The following is a 17,760-nucleotide window of genomic DNA, read 5'->3' as shown; positions in this document are numbered from 1 at the left end:
TTTGAAAAATCGCTGCCCATCCTATTTTTGTGTGAACTGAATGGCCCCTTATGAGGGGCGAGTTTGTTCCGTTTTTCATGCCTGTTACCGTGGCGACTGCATGAGAAAAAAAACAGGAAGTGCAGAACAATGAAAACTCACTTAAAATGGATGCAAGTCGTGTGTGAAAAACGCATGGAAAGTCCGTGTCTGTCAGGGACGCGTTGTAGAAGACTCGCACGCAGCTCTGAGGGCCGGTATGCCAGTAGGATCCTACACCTTAAGGCCGCTGTTACACGGCCGAGGTTTGTGCGTTTTTGAGGTTTTTGTTTTCCCGCTTTGCGGTGCAGGAAAAAACTGCGTCCTGTCCAATATTCGGGCATTCCAGCAGAACACGTCGTCAATGGGGCCGGCAAAAGCTTTCCTGAAGAGATGCCAGTGTCTTTGACACAAACTCCTCGCGTCTGCGGAGAAATCGCTCGTTCCTGTGCGCGATATTGGGCCGAGTTTCACAGCCCTATATCGCACTCGCCGGTGTGGCATTGGTAGGGTGCGTCCACGCGGGTGGGATGGTTCCACCTGAATGTAGCAGAAATCCCCACTCTAAATGCAGATTTTGATGCAGAATCTTCCAAATTTCATTCCGTATGAAAATCCGCTCGTTGGCAGATATATACCACGAGCGCAAATTCTGCAAGGCTCTAGTGAAAGCATCTTAAAGCTGATCTCACCTGCTCCAACAATCAACGGAATTCCTTACCCATTGAAAAAATGGAGGATTCGCGTGTCCGTTCAGATGAGCGATAGTAATCACGATTTCTGCAAACGGATTTAAAATTGCAGCTTGTTCTATCTTTGTCCGCAATCCGCACGGGCAGCTTCCCATGAAGTTAACGGAAGCCGTCCGACCCGCAGCCCATCTGAAGTTGACATTGCCGTTAGGCTTGCAGGTACCTGCTTCATTGCCTAGCGACAGCGTGTTAAAAAAAAAAAAAAAGGCAAACCTGTATTGCGGATGACTGACGGCGAGCGTTTGCTCATCTTCTATACAGAACGTGAAGTCCACTGGGTCGCCAACCGGGGTCAGACGGATTCTGCCGCAGGCTCCCGCATGCAGATTCCAACTCGTTCGTATGAGAGCGGCCTAAGATGGTTTTCAAGAAGAGCCCGGGGCTCAGAAAGCGCTGCTCAAATAGAGAGAAGTTTCTTGCAGGCAATAAGTGTCACTCAGTTGGAAAATCCGTCGGCGCTCTAGTCGGTCTCTGACCGGCTGTGATGATGCCGGTAAGGCTACCAGCAGGGGGCGCTGCAGCCCGTGACTATCCTCAGAGGTCACATATGCTAATATTCCTGCTGAGGACTGATCTTGGCTGCATTGGTCACAACGACATCACTGCCGGGCGGCCGCACAGATCGGTGGTGGATGTTCCAGGTGAGTAAGGCCGCCTGCAGACGACCGGGTCGGATCCGGCTGTGAGAATTCTCGCAGCGGGACCCGACCCGAGCGTCTGCAGAGAGCAGCGCGTACTCACCTGCTTCCGCGGCTCCGGCGCATGTGCATACCGCAGCCGGCAGCCTGGGAGTGCGGAATTTCTGGCCGTCTGCAGGCGGCCTAAGGACTTCTTCACACTGGCAAGAAAATAGTGCTTTTTTTTTTTCTTGCAATGCGAGAGTGAGTGAAAACGCATGATTCTGAAACCAATGAATTTCAGTGGTTTCATTCTCATCTCTGATGTTTTCACTCCTGCAATGCTGTGCTAAAAAAAAACAAAAACATAGCATTTGCAATATTTCCCATTGATTTCAATAGGCCCGGAGCAGCAGTGCCGACCCCATTGAAATTAATGGAAGAAAATCGCGAACCCCCTCCCTGCTGCATTGTGACAGCTGCGTCGGGGGATTCCTTTAGCCTTGCAGGGAATCGAGGCTGCCGCCTTCAGGGGTTTCCACATGTCTTAAGTGGGGCTGGCGGCAGCAGCGCCACCCCCATTGAAAACAGTGGAAGAACATCGCAAGCTCCTGCCGTTGCTGTGACAGCCGCGGCGGGGATGAAGGAAACCCCTGCAGGGATGTGAGACTGTTTCCATGTGGAATCGCATCCAGGCATTTCCAGAAGGATTGCGAGGGCGACATTGGCCCGATAACGCCCTCGGCAGCGTGCAGGAGCCCTAATGCTTATGTTTTCATTTTCAGCTTCGCCTACTTTCTGACAGGTGTTTATAGAGGACTGATCACCTAAACATGGGTGACACATTTGGGAAGGATACTCATTGGGGATTTTTTTTTTGTTAAAGAGTCCCATATTGCTGCATGATGTTTTCAAAAACGCCATGCATACGCTTACAGCTTTGTCTTCCCGGCAGTAACCGTGACATAAGAGAGTTTTGGAACTTGAGATTTCACAAGTTATCGCAATAGCATGTGAGATTTCACAATCCAAGATTCCCTTACGTTGCCGGGAGGGGGAAACCTGAAAATGGCAGGCTCACTTTTTTTCAGAGAAGTCAGAAGAATTTGCGGTATGGCGTTTGGGTTTTTTTCTTTCTCCTTTAAGTGAGGAAAGTGAATGCCCACGGACGGATCTCTACAGTGTTTCCGGCGGCGGAATTCCGAGCATGAATTCCACAGCGATAGCTTTCTGCCTGCCAGTGCTCACGTGCATAATTCTACCGCGGATTTCCACAGCGGGAAATAAATTTCAGCATGTTCTATTTGCCTCGGATTTACGCTGCGGGAGGTCTTTATTAATATAGCATTTATGGAGACCGCAGAATTCCATGACCACCAGCAGGCACTTTTTTTTGTTTAATTGCGGTACTCCCGCGAGCGTATCCCGTGACGCTGGGGGGGAATGAGCCCTAAAGCTTTTACTGGTAGAGGGGCCTGTTGACTTGTAAAATAAGATTTAAGTTTAGGGAAGAGGTCTTCATAAAGGGGTTTTTCACGCAATATACCTTTTGATGAAGTTGGTGCCAACTCTTAGTGCCGCTACATGTGTCTGAGTAGAAGCTGCTGCCCTGGCCCCTATGTAGTGCTCGGCGCTCTGCTTCCCTGCACTCGCACTGCTCTCAGATCTGCAGTCAGGGTGTACACTATCTCTGCCTCCCCCAACCTGCTATGTGCACTTATCTTTATGTTATAGGTATGTTGTGTGTCTCTAGTTAAGCAGCTAATGACAATAATTCCAATAGGAACTATGTTTTGCCAACAGCAAACGGGAGACACACCAAATACCTATAACATAAAGATAAGAGCACATAGCAGGTTGGGGGAGGCAGAGATTGTGTACACCCTGACTGCAGATCTGAGAGCAGTGTGAGTGCAGGGAAGCTGAGCGTGTGAAACAGGCCGTTCCCCAAAGCTAAAAACATGTCCTAATGTCCCACTTACTAGAGAAGCTGAATGCCTGACTACAAGCAGTGGATTGCAGAGGGGCTGCACTTCACATTTGACTTACAGTGGTAAAACCAAAACAAATTTTAATGAGTATCTTACAATATTTATGAGACACGCAGGTTATTAGATAAGCACAGGTTGTCTGAGAAGTTGGGTATGATTTAAGTGTCTAGGACAACCCCCTTAACGCCACATGACCTATGTTTATGTAATGGAAGTGCCGGCTTTGTATGGATACACAGTCCTACACAGTTGGTGTCCGCTAGCTTTGACAGCTGACACCTGACCATAAAAGCCAGGATCAATGTTCAGCATTTAAATGCCGCTGTCGGTTCTCACAGTGGCATTTAAATATCCACACCCCCACCCCCGCAATGAAATCGCGAGGTGCTGTTCAGTTGCAATGGCAATCCAGGGTCGTCTCAGGATGCAGTAAAATGCAATATTGTGGTATTGCATTATACTGTAGGAGCGATCAAACAATTGCAAGTTCAAGACACCTATTAGGACTTAATAAAACTTTTTTTTAAACTAATTTTTACAGTTTTTTAATGTATTAGAAAAAATAAAAAGTAGCAGAGGTTTAATAGAAAAACCCTTTTCAAAATTAAAAAAAAAATAAAATATATATATATATATATATATATATATATATATATATATATATATATATATATATATATATATAAAAAAAATCTGGTATCGTTGCGTCCGTAAAAGTCCCATCTATCAACGCATTATTTATCTTGCACAGTGAACGTCTGCAGAAGAAAAAAATGCCAGTTGTATGTACTCCCAAATGGTACCAATAGTAACTACAGCCCCCACCTCGTAGAACTGTCAACAGAAATAGAAGTTATGGTTGTCAAAAGTAGTACAACAACAAACTATATAATTTTGGCCTTGTCATGATTGCATGGAGCCATAGAATAAAGTTTACATAACTTTTGCCGCACTGTTTACACTGTAAACCCCCGCTCCCATTCCCTCTCCTAGAGCTATGCTGACAGAAAAGTGAGTTACCTTTCTTTGAAAGTGGGGAGGAGAAACCAAAAAAGAAAAAGGGGTTGACTTTTATATTGTGGTGTTATGATTCGCTCTCTAGTGATGTCTTGATAAATCACCAAAGAGGCTTTCTTTCTAGGAAGTTGAGAAAATCCTTTGGTTCATGCAGTAGCCAGGTTTTATATGGAGAGTTTCGAAACCCTTCCTTCAGGCAAAAACATGTATAGCAACTCCATGTGCCGACCCAGTACAAGGAAGGGTGGGGTTGGCTGAAGACAGCGAGATGTCTCACCAGCTGTGGGTGTAGGTGAGGCATCTTGCCAACTGAGTGATGGTAAAACGTCCTTACCCCCCACACAGCAGTTGGTAGGCAAGACACATGTCACCATGTACAGCCAGCTGCTACCTGCTTCATACAAGGGTTATATCATACTTTGACAATGATTTTTTTAATTTTTTTTCCAAGTCAGTCTTGCAAGGGTTAGAGGAACGTTTTGAACAAGTCTGACACTGCTAAATGTTTCTGATGACTGCGGAAGACACGTGTACGTCTTCTAATGATCCGATCTCATGACCTCTTGAAATGAGGAAAGTGGTTATGATTCATATTTGCAATACAAGACACTGTTTGTATAGACTTCTCTGGGGGTTGTGTGCATAGAAATGACAAGTGACTTAATGGATTGTTTTCATCTAGTCCCATCACAATCTGCTGGCTGTACAGTCATATCCTGTTTGCCTAATAACCTCTTCTATGTTTCAGGTACTGACATTGCAGCAGCCGAGGAAGTTGCCATCAAATTGGAATGTGTGAAAACGAAACACCCCCAGCTCCATATTGAAAGCAAGATCTATAAGATGATGCAAGGAGGAGGTGAGTGGAAGACGTGGTGAGAAATGTATACTGGATCAAAGCAACAAGCGTGGCACGATAGCGGTTCCTCAAATGGGTGGACACTAGTGCTACATTAATGTGAGGGACAATGGGAGAGAGCAGTGCTTAAACGCTGCATTTTTTCTTCGCCGTGTCCAGTGCTAATACTGTTTGCCGGAAAATAAGACCCTGTCTTATATTAACTTTTTGCCCCAAAAGAGTAGCTAGGTCTTATTATACTTGCCTTGCAGACTCTGTCCAGGTCCCTCCTGAGCTCCCGATGCTGCTCTTGCAGTCTTGGGCCGCCCACAGAAGATGACTTTCTGGTTACGGGGATTCACAAATCCCGCCTCCAGGAAGTGATGGCTGTGATTGGTTCATCAAGTGCTGGATTAATTGGCTGAGCAGCAGTCGTCAAAGAACCAATCACAGCTATCGTGTTGTGGAGGTGGGATTTGTGAATTGGCTTAGTTGCAGCATTGATTGGCCAATTCATAAATACCACCTCCACAACGTGATGGCTGTGATGGGTTCTTCGAGCGCTATATTGATTGACTGAGCAGCGCTCGAGAACCAATTGGAGCCAAGCGAGTTGGAGTTCTAAAGAGCAGCGGGAGGAACCTGGGCCAAGCCTGCTAGGTAGTGTATTCCTTTGTTTTTTAAATGTAATGCAGCTAGGGCCTATTTTTGTGGTAGAGCCTATATTTTAAGCCTCCTCAAATCTTGAAAAATTTGGGTAGAGCTTATTTTCAAGGAAACAAGTTAATCGTCTTATTTGCTTTTCAGTTGGAATCCCAACTATAAAGTGGTGTGGTGCAGAAGGGGATTACAATGTCATGGTCATGGAGTTGTTGGGACCAAGCCTTGAAGATCTCTTCAACTTTTGCTCCAGGAAATTTAGCTTGAAAACTGTGCTGCTACTTGCTGACCAGATGGTAAGCCAAAAGGAGCCAATATTAATGTGATCATGTGTGTGTTTGAGTAATAGCAGGATTTCTCATCAGAAGGGTAGGCTTCTTTCACATCACGCTTTTGATTCCAGCACTGGCTTTGGCTCGGATTTCCAGGATAGTGCTCTTCTATCCAGCTAAAAAGAATGGGGACAAATCTCATGTTAAATGGAGAACAAGAAGGTCTCGCTTTCACAGATTAAACCCTCTGGTTCCCATAGAGGTTTTCGTCTCCATGCTATTCTCGGAACAAGTCAGACATTTGAGACAAACTATGCTGGATTACAAATCTAATGTGAAGGGAGCCATACCTGTGTGATTCATGGCTCAGCGGTTCCCCTCTGCTGATGTCACCTCTAGCTGTCACTTTTCCTGAACTCTGCTCCAGATAAGGCAGGTATAACCTGCTATGGTCTCCAGTACTTGTAGCACTTCACCCTGCCCTTAGCTCACAACTGTACACCTGCTTCTATTGATCAGTCATCTGCTCCCTCCCCATACTTGAGAACTGGCAATGAAGGTCTACAAATTTCTCCACTTGCACCCCTTGACACAGTAGTATCCCTTTGAACCGTGGCATCATAATTAATGGGGTTCTCTGTTACTCACATAGACTTGGTTTTCAGATGGGATTGAATTTCCATACTGGTTGTTTGAGCATACTTTGGGTATGGCCTAACTGATGCCTGTGGATATCATGTTAGCACTTTTTTATTTTTTATTTAAACAAACCTTAAGCAAAAATATATATATATTCAAGGTGAACATTAAGTCAGAAACAAAAATACAATACACATTTTTGCCTTAAATCTAAAAAAAACAAAAAAAAAGCTGCTTGTGTCACCATGTCCATTGTGTAGAGGTGCTGGGCAGGACAGCCAGCCAGAACCTGACTGAAGGGTCTAATGCTGAGAAATCATTCCTACCAGAATGTATGCGTGGCAGAACCAAGACACCACTACAGTCTCCAAAGTCATACTCCGTCTCCTTTGCCCACATTGTCACTCCATGATCCCTCTAGGGACAACTCTCGCTCTGAGGATTAAATATCGGATTCTGACTCTTAGCGGAGAAACTGTCATCCAAAGATCCAATCACAGGAGATAATCTCATAGAGGCCATGAGATGCTCCATGTCAAAGACCAAGATTCCTCTGCCACAGCAGACTCCTTTTGATGTCTAAGATGTTCGCTTACGACATTCCTCACTCAAGTTTAACTTGAGGCTGTCTTTTTTTATTTATTTTTTTTTATTTTATTTATTTATTTTTTTTGTAAGGAGCCAATAATCCTGAAACGCAACTTATATATTACCTGAGGAATCGGTTTTTAAAAAGTGGTCTTCCACCTATGTCTTGTCTTTCCAAACGCACTGCCTTAGCAAATGCATCTTCAAGGACCAGCATGTTAAGCTGCTGGAAACCTTCGCCAAAGCATCTTTTGAGACAACATGGTCGGCCCACCGCCCTTCCATTCCCTCATCCTGGGTTAGTAGGGCTTCATCTAAATGAAAGAAATAACTGTGCTGAGGCATCCTATCCAGTGCACCCCAAGAGGAGTTGGCTGAACTTGCTCTTCAGCTCCCTCAGGCAAACAAGCTCATCTGTGATGCCTCCTTGGATGCTGCCAAGCTTCTAGCTCGCTCCTCCGTGCTTTCTGTGGCAATTACATGTGCTGTGGATAAAATGTTGGTTCTGCAGACGCCACCTCCAAAAGGTCCTTAACCAGACTTTCCTTTTGGGGGGGCTCATCGATCGTCCAAAATCCAACATGGCTCATTCAGATCAGCTTACCTCTTTGGCCTGGTCTTCAACACAGTTCAGGCAAAACTACAGCTTCTGAGGGACAAACTTGCACTTTTCCAGCAATAGGTACACTTGCTGCGATCATGCACTCGGCTCTCCATCCACCAAGGCTTGCAGGAGCTGGGACTCATGGTTGCCGCCTTGGAGCCGGTCCCATATACAGAGTTCCACACGCACCCACTGCAGCAAGCCATCGTATCCAGTTAAAACAGGTGGCACGAGTCCCTGGATCGGCCTTTGATCCTTCCTCGCTCTGTCCATCAATCCCTTCTTTAGTGGCTGAAGTTTCCCAACCCCTTCCAACGTAGGTCCTTTCCCCGACTCTGGTAGGAGGGGAGATCTACGGACCTCTTGTTTTTGTATAAAGTTAGTTAAATGTTAGTAAAATGTATCGACCCACAGAAAACGTTTAACGTGTCATTTATACCCCACAATAAACTATGTAAAAAAAATAAATAAAATTGCTATTTTTCATTACTATACTTCCCTAAAACAGTATAAAACGGTCAAAGGCACATCTACCCCAAAATGGCACCAGTAAATACTCAAGAACATCCTGCAAAAAAGCAAGTCCCCTCAAAGCTGCTCTAAAAATTAAAAAAAAAAATTCTAAGTATGGCCATTAAATATTGAGCAAAAGTAATAAGACCAACTAGATAGATTTGCCATCAGTAGTACTGACCCACGGAATGGTTTTGCTTTAATTTATACCGCTTGATGAACGCCATAAGAAAGGGAAACCCCGGCAACAATGATGGAATTATTGTGTGTGACTGTTTGGTTTTTTTTTTCCAATTTTCCGCCACCACCCCAAGAAATTAAGCCACGATTCACTCTGCGTAAAGGGTTAACCAGCTTTGTAAATGTCGTTTTGAAAACTCAGCGCTGCAGTTTTTAAAAGGGGATAACTTACAGGTGTTTCTAATATTTCGTTAATCACTCCAGAACTAAAGTGAAACAAATAGAATTTGTATATTCAAAACTAGAACAATTGCCCTAGAATTCTAAGCTTTCTGACTGTTTACAGAATGATGCCGACAGAGTTCACATAAGTGAAAATGTTATTAATTAACTATTTTGTGTGGAAGAAGTAGCAGAAAAATTCAGTTTTGGGGGGGGAGGGGGGTGTTCAAAATTATCAGAATTTTTAGATCTATTTATTTTTTTAATTCTATGTATTAACCAAAGTTGACTACAATAAAGTACAAGGAGGTCATGAATAAATGGTCTCAATTGCTTGGATAAGTAAGGGCATCCCAAAGTTATTTCTGCATAAAGTAATAAGGTTAGTTTTGAAAAATAAGGCATGGTCAGGAAAAATAAACTGTCTGCAGGGGAAGGGGTTAATGAGCATGGTCACAAGGGTCGTTAGTTTGTTTTCATGTACTTTATATTTGGCCAGCGGAGTGTGCTATGCATTCAATTAGAGTCATTTGACAGAATAGGAGTTTAAGCCGAAAAAAAATATCAGGACGGCTTCATTGCAAGGATAGAATTTCTTCCACTTGCTGCACCCAAACAGCAGGACAGAACGGCTGCCAAGATTAGGTGCATCTGTTTGAACATGAGTCTTGTGGTTTGTAGCCTTAAAGGGCCAGCACACTGAGAAATGAATGAGGGGGAAAACTAGCAACTCGAGCTCTTCATTCTTTGACGCCTGTAAGTTGGGAAACTAAATGTTTGCCTCTGGCAATGCTGACGGATCATATATTTCAATTTTGTGCCCCTGTTATGTTTTGCATTCCACATCCAATTCACTCTGAATGTAGAATTTTGCCATTTCTTGAGATTAAAGGGGTCACTGCATTTTGTTAGCGACTGTCTCATTCGCTGCTTTTCCTTCCATGGCCGTACTCCCAGCCACACTTGCCTACATGGTACCATAGCACAACCCCCCCCAAGACAGCAGTTTCTTGATACGAATGTACACATCAATGTCTGAGGATGGTCATAGGCTCTGCCAGCTTTAGTCTGTATTGTATGTTGTGTTAGAGCTGACCAATCTAATTCTGTTATTGCATAGGATATATGCAGACAGATTTAAAGCTGCTTTGCATAGCGATCAGCATACTTTTCAATCCTTTCTCGTATGTCGTCGTTTTCAACCGCACCCCCTCCCAAAAAAGGCAAATAAAAATAGTTCAGTATCTGCTCCTTCGATGTGTACGTATGGGCACTGACTCAGAGCTGCAGCAGCGTCCGATCTTCCCAGTCTTAACAGTGAATGTTAACAAGAAGTGTCGGAAGCAGCTATTTTATAGTGGCGAGAAATGTAAACTAGCGGAGGAATGGGGTGGACTCTTCCATCATTCATTCCATTACCTAATGGCGGCAGCCTGTTCCAGCAGGCGAATGCTCCCTGCCACACTGCAAAAATTAAGGAGTGGTTTGAGGAACATGATGAAGAGTTCAGCGTGTTGACTTGGCTTCCTGAATTCCCCAGATCTCAAATTGGATTGAGCTTCTATGAGATGTTGGAAAAATGAAGGTCCCACCTTGGAACTTACAGGAATTAAAGGGGATGTCCAGCTATAGTAAAAACCCTTCTGTATCTAGTAACATAACAAAAAGACCTACTCACCTCTCCTTGCTCACTGTGTCCTGTGCTGGTGCTTTGAGTCTCCCCTCTGACATGACGTTTACAGGCTGCAATCAATAACAGCTCAGCGATCGATCACTGAGCTCTGTTGTTGGCTGCAGTGCCTGTGACCTTCCTTTAAACTGGGCGGGACTTCAGCCTATCAGCAAACGGACACAGAGAGCCAATCACAGGTGTGGGACACAACAGGTAGTTGTCTATTAAAGTTACTACATGTAGAAGGGCGATGTACTATAACTCAGACAACCCTTAAAGGATCTGCTGCTAAAGCCGTTGGGCCAGATATCATAGAACGCATTCGGAGTATTGTAGAGTCCATCTCTCCGCAGGTCAGAGCTGTTTAGGCAACCAATAAGGGACCTATCAATATTACAGGTTTAATATTATGGCTAATCAGTGTATTGGAGTTGCGTTTTTGCTTTTTTTTTTTGTTACCATATATATTGTCCCATATATGAAGCTCTGTGTTTAAAATTCTATATTTCCAAATACTATAGCGACAGAAGCTGTAGTATTTAGCTCGCGGTTTTGGTTAAATCTGACTCGTGCTCACCATCTTGTTTTCACAGATTAGTCGCATTGAATACATTCATTCCAAAAACTTCATCCATCGTGATGTTAAGCCCGATAATTTCCTCATGGGCCTTGGTAAGAAAGGAAACCTCGTCTACATAATTGATTTTGGACTTGCAAAGAAGTATCGAGATGCCAGGACACACCAGCATATCCCTTACCGTGAAAACAAGAACCTGACTGGGACTGCCCGATACGCATCGATAAACACTCACCTTGGAATAGGTATGGATAATTACAAATCATCTAAAGTATTTTTAAAGGGATTGTCTGAGATGGTCAAAAAGTTTCTCTCTGCTAGAAGTGTGATTAAATGGACAAGCGTAGCTTATTTTATCTGCCGCCACTCTCCGTACCATAGCTTCGGTTTTCTCATCATCCTTGGTTTACTTGGTTGCAGTGATGTGTCCATCTACCTCACATGACCTCTGTAACCAATCACTGGTTGCGAGCTGTAGGCCAATGAGGCCAGTGATTTGCTGCAGCTGTCACATGGGAAATATGGACATGTCGGTGCAGACAAAGTGAAAACTGGAGGAGCGCTACTGGAAGCGGCTGATTAATGGGTATCAAAACTATCTAACATATATGGGGAAATCCTTTGACCTTCATTTTCAAGCAAACTTTTTTTATGTTTCTGAGATGACTAATGCTCATGCAATGCCACAAAGTTGTAAATTGAAATCCTAGAGCTTTGTGCTTTGACAATGTAGTAATAAAACTGTTTGTTTCTCTACAGAACAATCTCGCAGGGATGATCTGGAGTCATTGGGATATGTGCTGATGTATTTCAATCTGGGTTCATTACCATGGCAAGGACTGAAAGCTGCCACCAAGCGACAAAAATATGAGCGTATAAGTGAGAAAAAGATGTCTACACCCATAGAGGTTCTTTGTAAAAGCTATCCTTGTAAGTTTTTCAGGCTTCATAGCTTCTTTTGGGGCTGCAAGATAATAGAACCAGTATTGATTGATTCTACTTTCCTCTTCTTGACGAGGGTTAGTTGTGCGGCCTGAAGACTGCGGTCCTGGGATATTGCATCTGAGGAGCGTGCATGTGGTCGCATCACGACATATCTTTCATACAACACTGGCTCTAAAACAGTCGCATGACAGCAAGCCGTAGACTGTTTGTGGTTTTGCATGACTTTCATCATGCCACAAACTTGATGTTACCAGGCAGCCATAGACTAAATGTATGGATAAAATTTTACAAAGCTCATCAGAAACGTCATGTTACCCCTTCAAGGGGAACCTGTTATTTACTTTGTGCTTCCCTCAGTGAGGGCAGGATAAAGTAGTGACACGCACACTGATTTCAGCAGTTAATCACTTATGGGGTAATGTGCAGTTTTTAAGAACTTTTGGTCCTTTTACGCGAGACGATTCTCGGGCACTTAAGCGCCTGACAGTCGTCCCAGCGGTTACTGCACCTGCGCATTCAGTGATCTTTGGCCCACACCGTTTGTCTGCCTCCGTTACAGTAAACATGCGGTCCTTCATAGATGGAAGACTGCATGTTTACCCAGGCCGATCATATATTTGCTTTTAATACCTGCACAAACTGAACCATGAATGATAACGAACAGATTCTCATTCCTTTAGTCACTGGCAGCATTCACAAGGAATGATTGTTTTAGATTCGCAAAATCTAGCAAGAATCTGACTGATAAAATCATTCCATGTAAAAAGGCCTTTACAGGTTTCTGCAGCTCCCAGTAAGAGAGAAGTGCAGTCAGCCCCGCTCATCCACCACGATTGACAGTCTTCTAGCTGCTACATAGCTCTGCATACTGAGAGGTGCCATCAGAGTGCGGGTGAATCTAGACTCCTGAACTAATCTGGACTCCTCTTGCTGGGAGCTGCAGCTTGCGTTCTAAAAATTATGTGTTAAGGCCCTTTTACACGCAAGGATTATCGCTCAAAATTCGTCCAAACGGCCGAAAATTAGCGATAATCGTTACATGTAAATGAGGGCATCGTGTGTTTTTCGTTTTAACGATGGATTTAAGCTCTCATAAAATCCACCGTTCAACCACTGGAAGACTGAGCAGATACATTCCATTTGAATGTATTTCACTCCTCTTTCAAAAGACTACAGCATGTTCTCCTCACGGCATGTTTACACTAGCTGCAAGAAGAACGATGGAATGTGTCGTCAGATGTTTGCATAGCTGGGCGTGCGTTTAAACACACTGGGCTCTGCAAACAGCTCTCGGAGGTCCTTTCGCATAGTGGCCATTAACACTTTATGCAAATGGATCGCTCAATCTTTCAGTTGTTTGAAAGATTATTTGACAGCTTGTGGCACATATTTAATAAAATTCTGTCTTAAAGGAGTTTTGTCATTAAAAAAGATAAAAACCTCTACTTGCCTATTCCTTCCTAGGCAGTCTTCTCACCAGATCTTCTGGCTCCTCCAGTCCCCAGTCACGTCACCTCCAGCCGGCCAGATCCTCTACCTGTGATGAAGCGATGTAGTGTTCACTGCCTAGCGGGGAATGCCAAATCCTCGGTGGCCTGTTTTAGTGTGACTACGCATGCACGATGTCTCGCCACTAGTGTTTTTATGTACTATGTGAAAAACTAGCAGCAATATATCATGCATGCGCGCTGAAGCCGGCTGCCGAGGATTCGGCATTCACTGCCCTGCAGAAAGTGAACTGCGGCTAATAGACAATCCAAAACGGGAAGAATAGGATCCGGCTGGTTGAAGGGGAGGTGACCCAGGGGACTGGAGGAGCCAGGAGAAGATAGGGGAGGTGAAGATGCGGTAAGAAGACGGCCTGCGAAGGAATGGGTAAGTATAAATTATAATAAGTTTAATTACAAAACCCCTCTTATCAAAATGGAAATGGCTGTTCCTGAACATGAATCTTGGTATTCTGTCTAACAAGAATCATGCAGTTCTCATTGTATACAAAAGGGCTATAACAAAACATGGAAAGCGCATTTAAACGGGTAGAGCTGGTTTCTGCCAGCGGTGGACTGTAGCAGTGGAGGGGTTCCACTGCAGCTCATCAATTAAGCCACTGCCAGCTGAGTGCAGTATGATCAATTAAAGGCTTTGGCTGAGAAACTTATTTTAAAACCTGATTTCCCCCCCCCCCCCCCCATGGCAGAAAATAACTCTTATACTCACCGCTCCCGATCTCTTGAGTGACGTACTGTATACAGGCTGCAGCACCCCTGAATGGGATGTCACATGCTGCAGCCAATCGCAACACGGGTTAATAATCTATTGATGACCTATTCCCAGGGTAGGTCACATATAGCGGAGAAGTAATTAGTAGTCGGCCATCTGAGACCCCTGGATCAGCTTTTCACCAGGGCCAAGTGGAGCTGTGTGCCTGCAATACCTCTCTAACTGCGGGTTTCCAGCACACAGCACCTCTATGTAGCCAGCAAGGGTCCTAGATGGTAGACCTCCACTGATAAACTAGAGATCTGTCCTGGAGATGGGTCATAGAATAGTGCCTAGGACACAGGTCTCGGAAAACTGGCTGATCTGGTATTGATGACCTATCGTGAGAATTGGTCAGCAATGGCTTAATCCTGGAAAGCCCCTTTTAATACAGATAATGGCCTAGCTGGGTCACTTTCTACTAACCCATTTTAATCTTTATAGCAATAGATCTTCAGAGCTTTTGATAATACTGCAGTAGATTACCATTTTAGCCGCATTATCTGCCAGGCGTCAGATATCTCTACAGCCAACACTGGAATAGCATGAATAGGATCTCGCCTCTTCTATTCTGTATGATGGTAATGTCAGGAATTGACAATGATCTTCTCCTTAAAAAAGAAGTTCCAATATGTATTATTTTTTTTCTTCTTTGTGTTTTTAGCTGAGTTTGCCACCTACCTGAACTTTTGTCGGTCTCTACGTTTTGATGACAAGCCAGACTACTCTTACTTAAGGCAGCTATTCAGGAATCTCTTCCACCGTCAAGGATTCTCCTACGATTATGTGTTTGATTGGAACATGCTTAAGTTTGTGAGTATAATGTAGACCGAAATATTCTTATTATAAAGAACTTTTTTTTTTTTTTTTTTTTTTTTTTTTTTTATTAATTCTTTGGAAATGGCTTAAATAAATGAGTGTTCTGACTGCACACACATGGGATAACCATGTAATATATATATACTATAAATATCCAATATATGGGGGTTCCCTGACACGCCTTAGGCTGCCTGTCCACGGGCGTTGCGGTATCCTGCAGCGGATCTCCCTCCTCCAAGGGAGCCGCCACCCGGGAGCAGGAGCCGGCAGACGGAACTCCACCGGTCAGCCTATTTGACAGGCTGACCGCGGCAAGTCGCAGAATCACAATGATTCTCTGCTGGTGGGGGGAGCGCTCTCCATAGCAACGTGGGGAACGCAATGAAAACCCGCCCATGGACAGGCAAGCTTATTCTGATCAAAGCCAGCACACAGCTACATATTGAAGCCAATATGTTTTGGAGGACCTCTGTTTTGTCTAATGGCTGAAGAGGCTTTTCAATCCAAAGTTGTTCAGGACGTATTCTTAGAATTATTACAATTCTGTGTATGTATAAATCTATAATGTTTGTCTGTAGTGTTGGGTTGTTGGATGATAGTTTAGATGACTGCAGCTATTTGATTGCTTCTCTAGGGCGCAAGCCGTGCTGCTGAAGACGCAGAGCGTGAGAGAAGAGAGCGAGAAGAGCGCCTGAGACACACAAGGAATCCAGCAGCCCGTGGCTTGCCCTCTACCGCTTCAGGAAGGCTAAGAGGGACGCAGGAAGTAACACCACCTACTCCACTCACACCAACCTCCCACACAGGTATGGCCATGTTGAATGATTGGAAGGCCTTTATTTTACCATTACAACACATTTGAAAGAGGAATTCTTACAAAATGCTTTAAAAAGACTGTCACCAACTTTTAGCACTATTAGCTAAGTTCCCCTTCCTCCTCTCCTCCCGATGTGAGCGCTGAAAGTCAACGCTTGGTGCATTAAGCGGCGCTGCTAAGTAGTCCGCCCATTATGAAATTAGAACTGGCAGACTACTCAGCACTGCAGTGGCAACTTTTAGTGGTGACAATGGGAGAAATAAGTGTAAAACTTGCATCCCCGAACTCTGCGGGTCACCTAGGTTCAGCCCATAAGCTTAGCTTATAGGACTCAAGGTAGCTGACAGATTCCCTATTTTAAGCCTATGGGAGGATTCTAGTAGGATATATGCTTTCCAAATTTTGATCTGTAATAACTCCTTTTCCTTTTGGTTTTGTTAGCAATTAACGGTTGCTGACCAGTTGTCGCCAGCAAATATGATGTATTGCAGAATCTAAACTCAACTTGCTATATGCATATGATTAAACTTGAGTTTATGCCGTTTATACAGGTACAACTTGGCCATAGTTTGGTGTCGACATTGTAATTGCAACACTGAGGCCCAATGTGCATGGACGGATTTGATTTGCAGAATACGCATAGGTCACCCGCACATAAGACCCACCATTCAAAGTGCCCATAGTAAAGCATTGGCATCCACAACTAAATTTAAGCATGCAGATTTGATTTGTGGACAGTTAGTGCGGAAAACAAATCACAGCATGCTCTCAGTGTGGATTCTATGTGGACAGGCACAATAGAAGTCAGTGGGTGCAGATTATCTGCTGTGCATCCGCAAATTCAATTGTGTATTCACTGCGGATTTGAAGTCTAAAATCAAGAGGGGATGTAGAGTAAAGGCTGGGAGTTGGGGGTTACGCATTTTTTTTCAGTGCGGATGATCTGCAATGCATCCGTGCAAAAAAACGATTACACCTGCAATCTCCCACAAATAGTTTCAGCAGGTTTCCCGCTGCAGATATCCACATGCAGAATCCGATCCGCCCGTAGATATGAGGCCCACAGTTGTAAGGAAATCAATTTGGATCCCTATAGGGACTCAAAAATTCTCCATGAGTATGCATTGAAACTTTATAAAACCGGCCTAAATGGTTGCTGGACCTCGCGGCTTTCCTGACATGTCTGTTGTAGTTTTAAAAAAAATTGTATTCCCAATAGTATAAACAGACCTGGAGCATCTTTTCTTGCAGCTCTGCATTGTACAACTTATCTGTTGTGCCTAATAGAAACTCATGAATAAATTGACCCCTTGGTGTTACTAACTGAAGGCGTCCTTACAGTCCAATGGCACACAAACAACTGATGACCCCATTTGTCTTTTATTCCTCCAAAAATGTGTTAATTGAGGAAAAGCACAATGCAGAGTTATAGGGTGGTGGTGAATTATTTAATGGGGGATACAAATATTAAAACGTGTCACAAGGTGAGAAGTCTTCTTTTAAATGAGTTTTCTGAGATTCAGATATTTTAAAGTGTTCATATTTTGATTAATTCCATAATCTATTTTATATAGGTCAGAGTTTAGAGTCCAAATCTCTTAAAGGTAATGTCATCACCTGTGAGCACTATAAACTAAGTTTATGGTGCTCATAGGGCAGGTCAAAAAGACTTTTGCTTTGCATACTTACCTGTCTTCCCTATCTAACACTGTCACCCATGGAAGTTTGCGCGTAAACCGTGCAGCAAACTCCTCTCTGCA

General features: G+C 43.9%; 1 protein-coding gene across 4 annotated transcripts in view; it reads left to right on the top strand.

Moving 5' to 3' along the window:
- The window catches only part of CSNK1D (casein kinase 1 delta), a 32,862-nt gene that overhangs the window by 5,554 nt on the left and 9,548 nt on the right, over nt 1-17,760 (top strand). For all 4 annotated transcript variants that reach the window (XM_066586108.1, XM_066586109.1, XM_066586105.1 and 1 more), the window contains exons 2-7: nt 5,144-5,254; nt 6,041-6,189; nt 11,177-11,405; nt 11,920-12,090; nt 15,029-15,177; nt 15,818-15,989. In XM_066586108.1, the coding sequence (XP_066442205.1) occupies nt 5,144-5,254; nt 6,041-6,189; nt 11,177-11,405; nt 11,920-12,090; nt 15,029-15,177; nt 15,818-15,989 (981 nt within the window). The remainder of the gene's footprint in view (nt 1-5,143; nt 5,255-6,040; nt 6,190-11,176; nt 11,406-11,919; nt 12,091-15,028; nt 15,178-15,817; nt 15,990-17,760) is intronic.

Source organism: Eleutherodactylus coqui, chromosome 13, assembly GCF_035609145.1.
Source record: "Eleutherodactylus coqui strain aEleCoq1 chromosome 13, aEleCoq1.hap1, whole genome shotgun sequence".
Classification (NCBI taxonomy): domain Eukaryota; kingdom Metazoa; phylum Chordata; class Amphibia; order Anura; family Eleutherodactylidae; genus Eleutherodactylus; species Eleutherodactylus coqui.
This window is presented reverse-complemented; position numbering and strand designations above follow the sequence as displayed.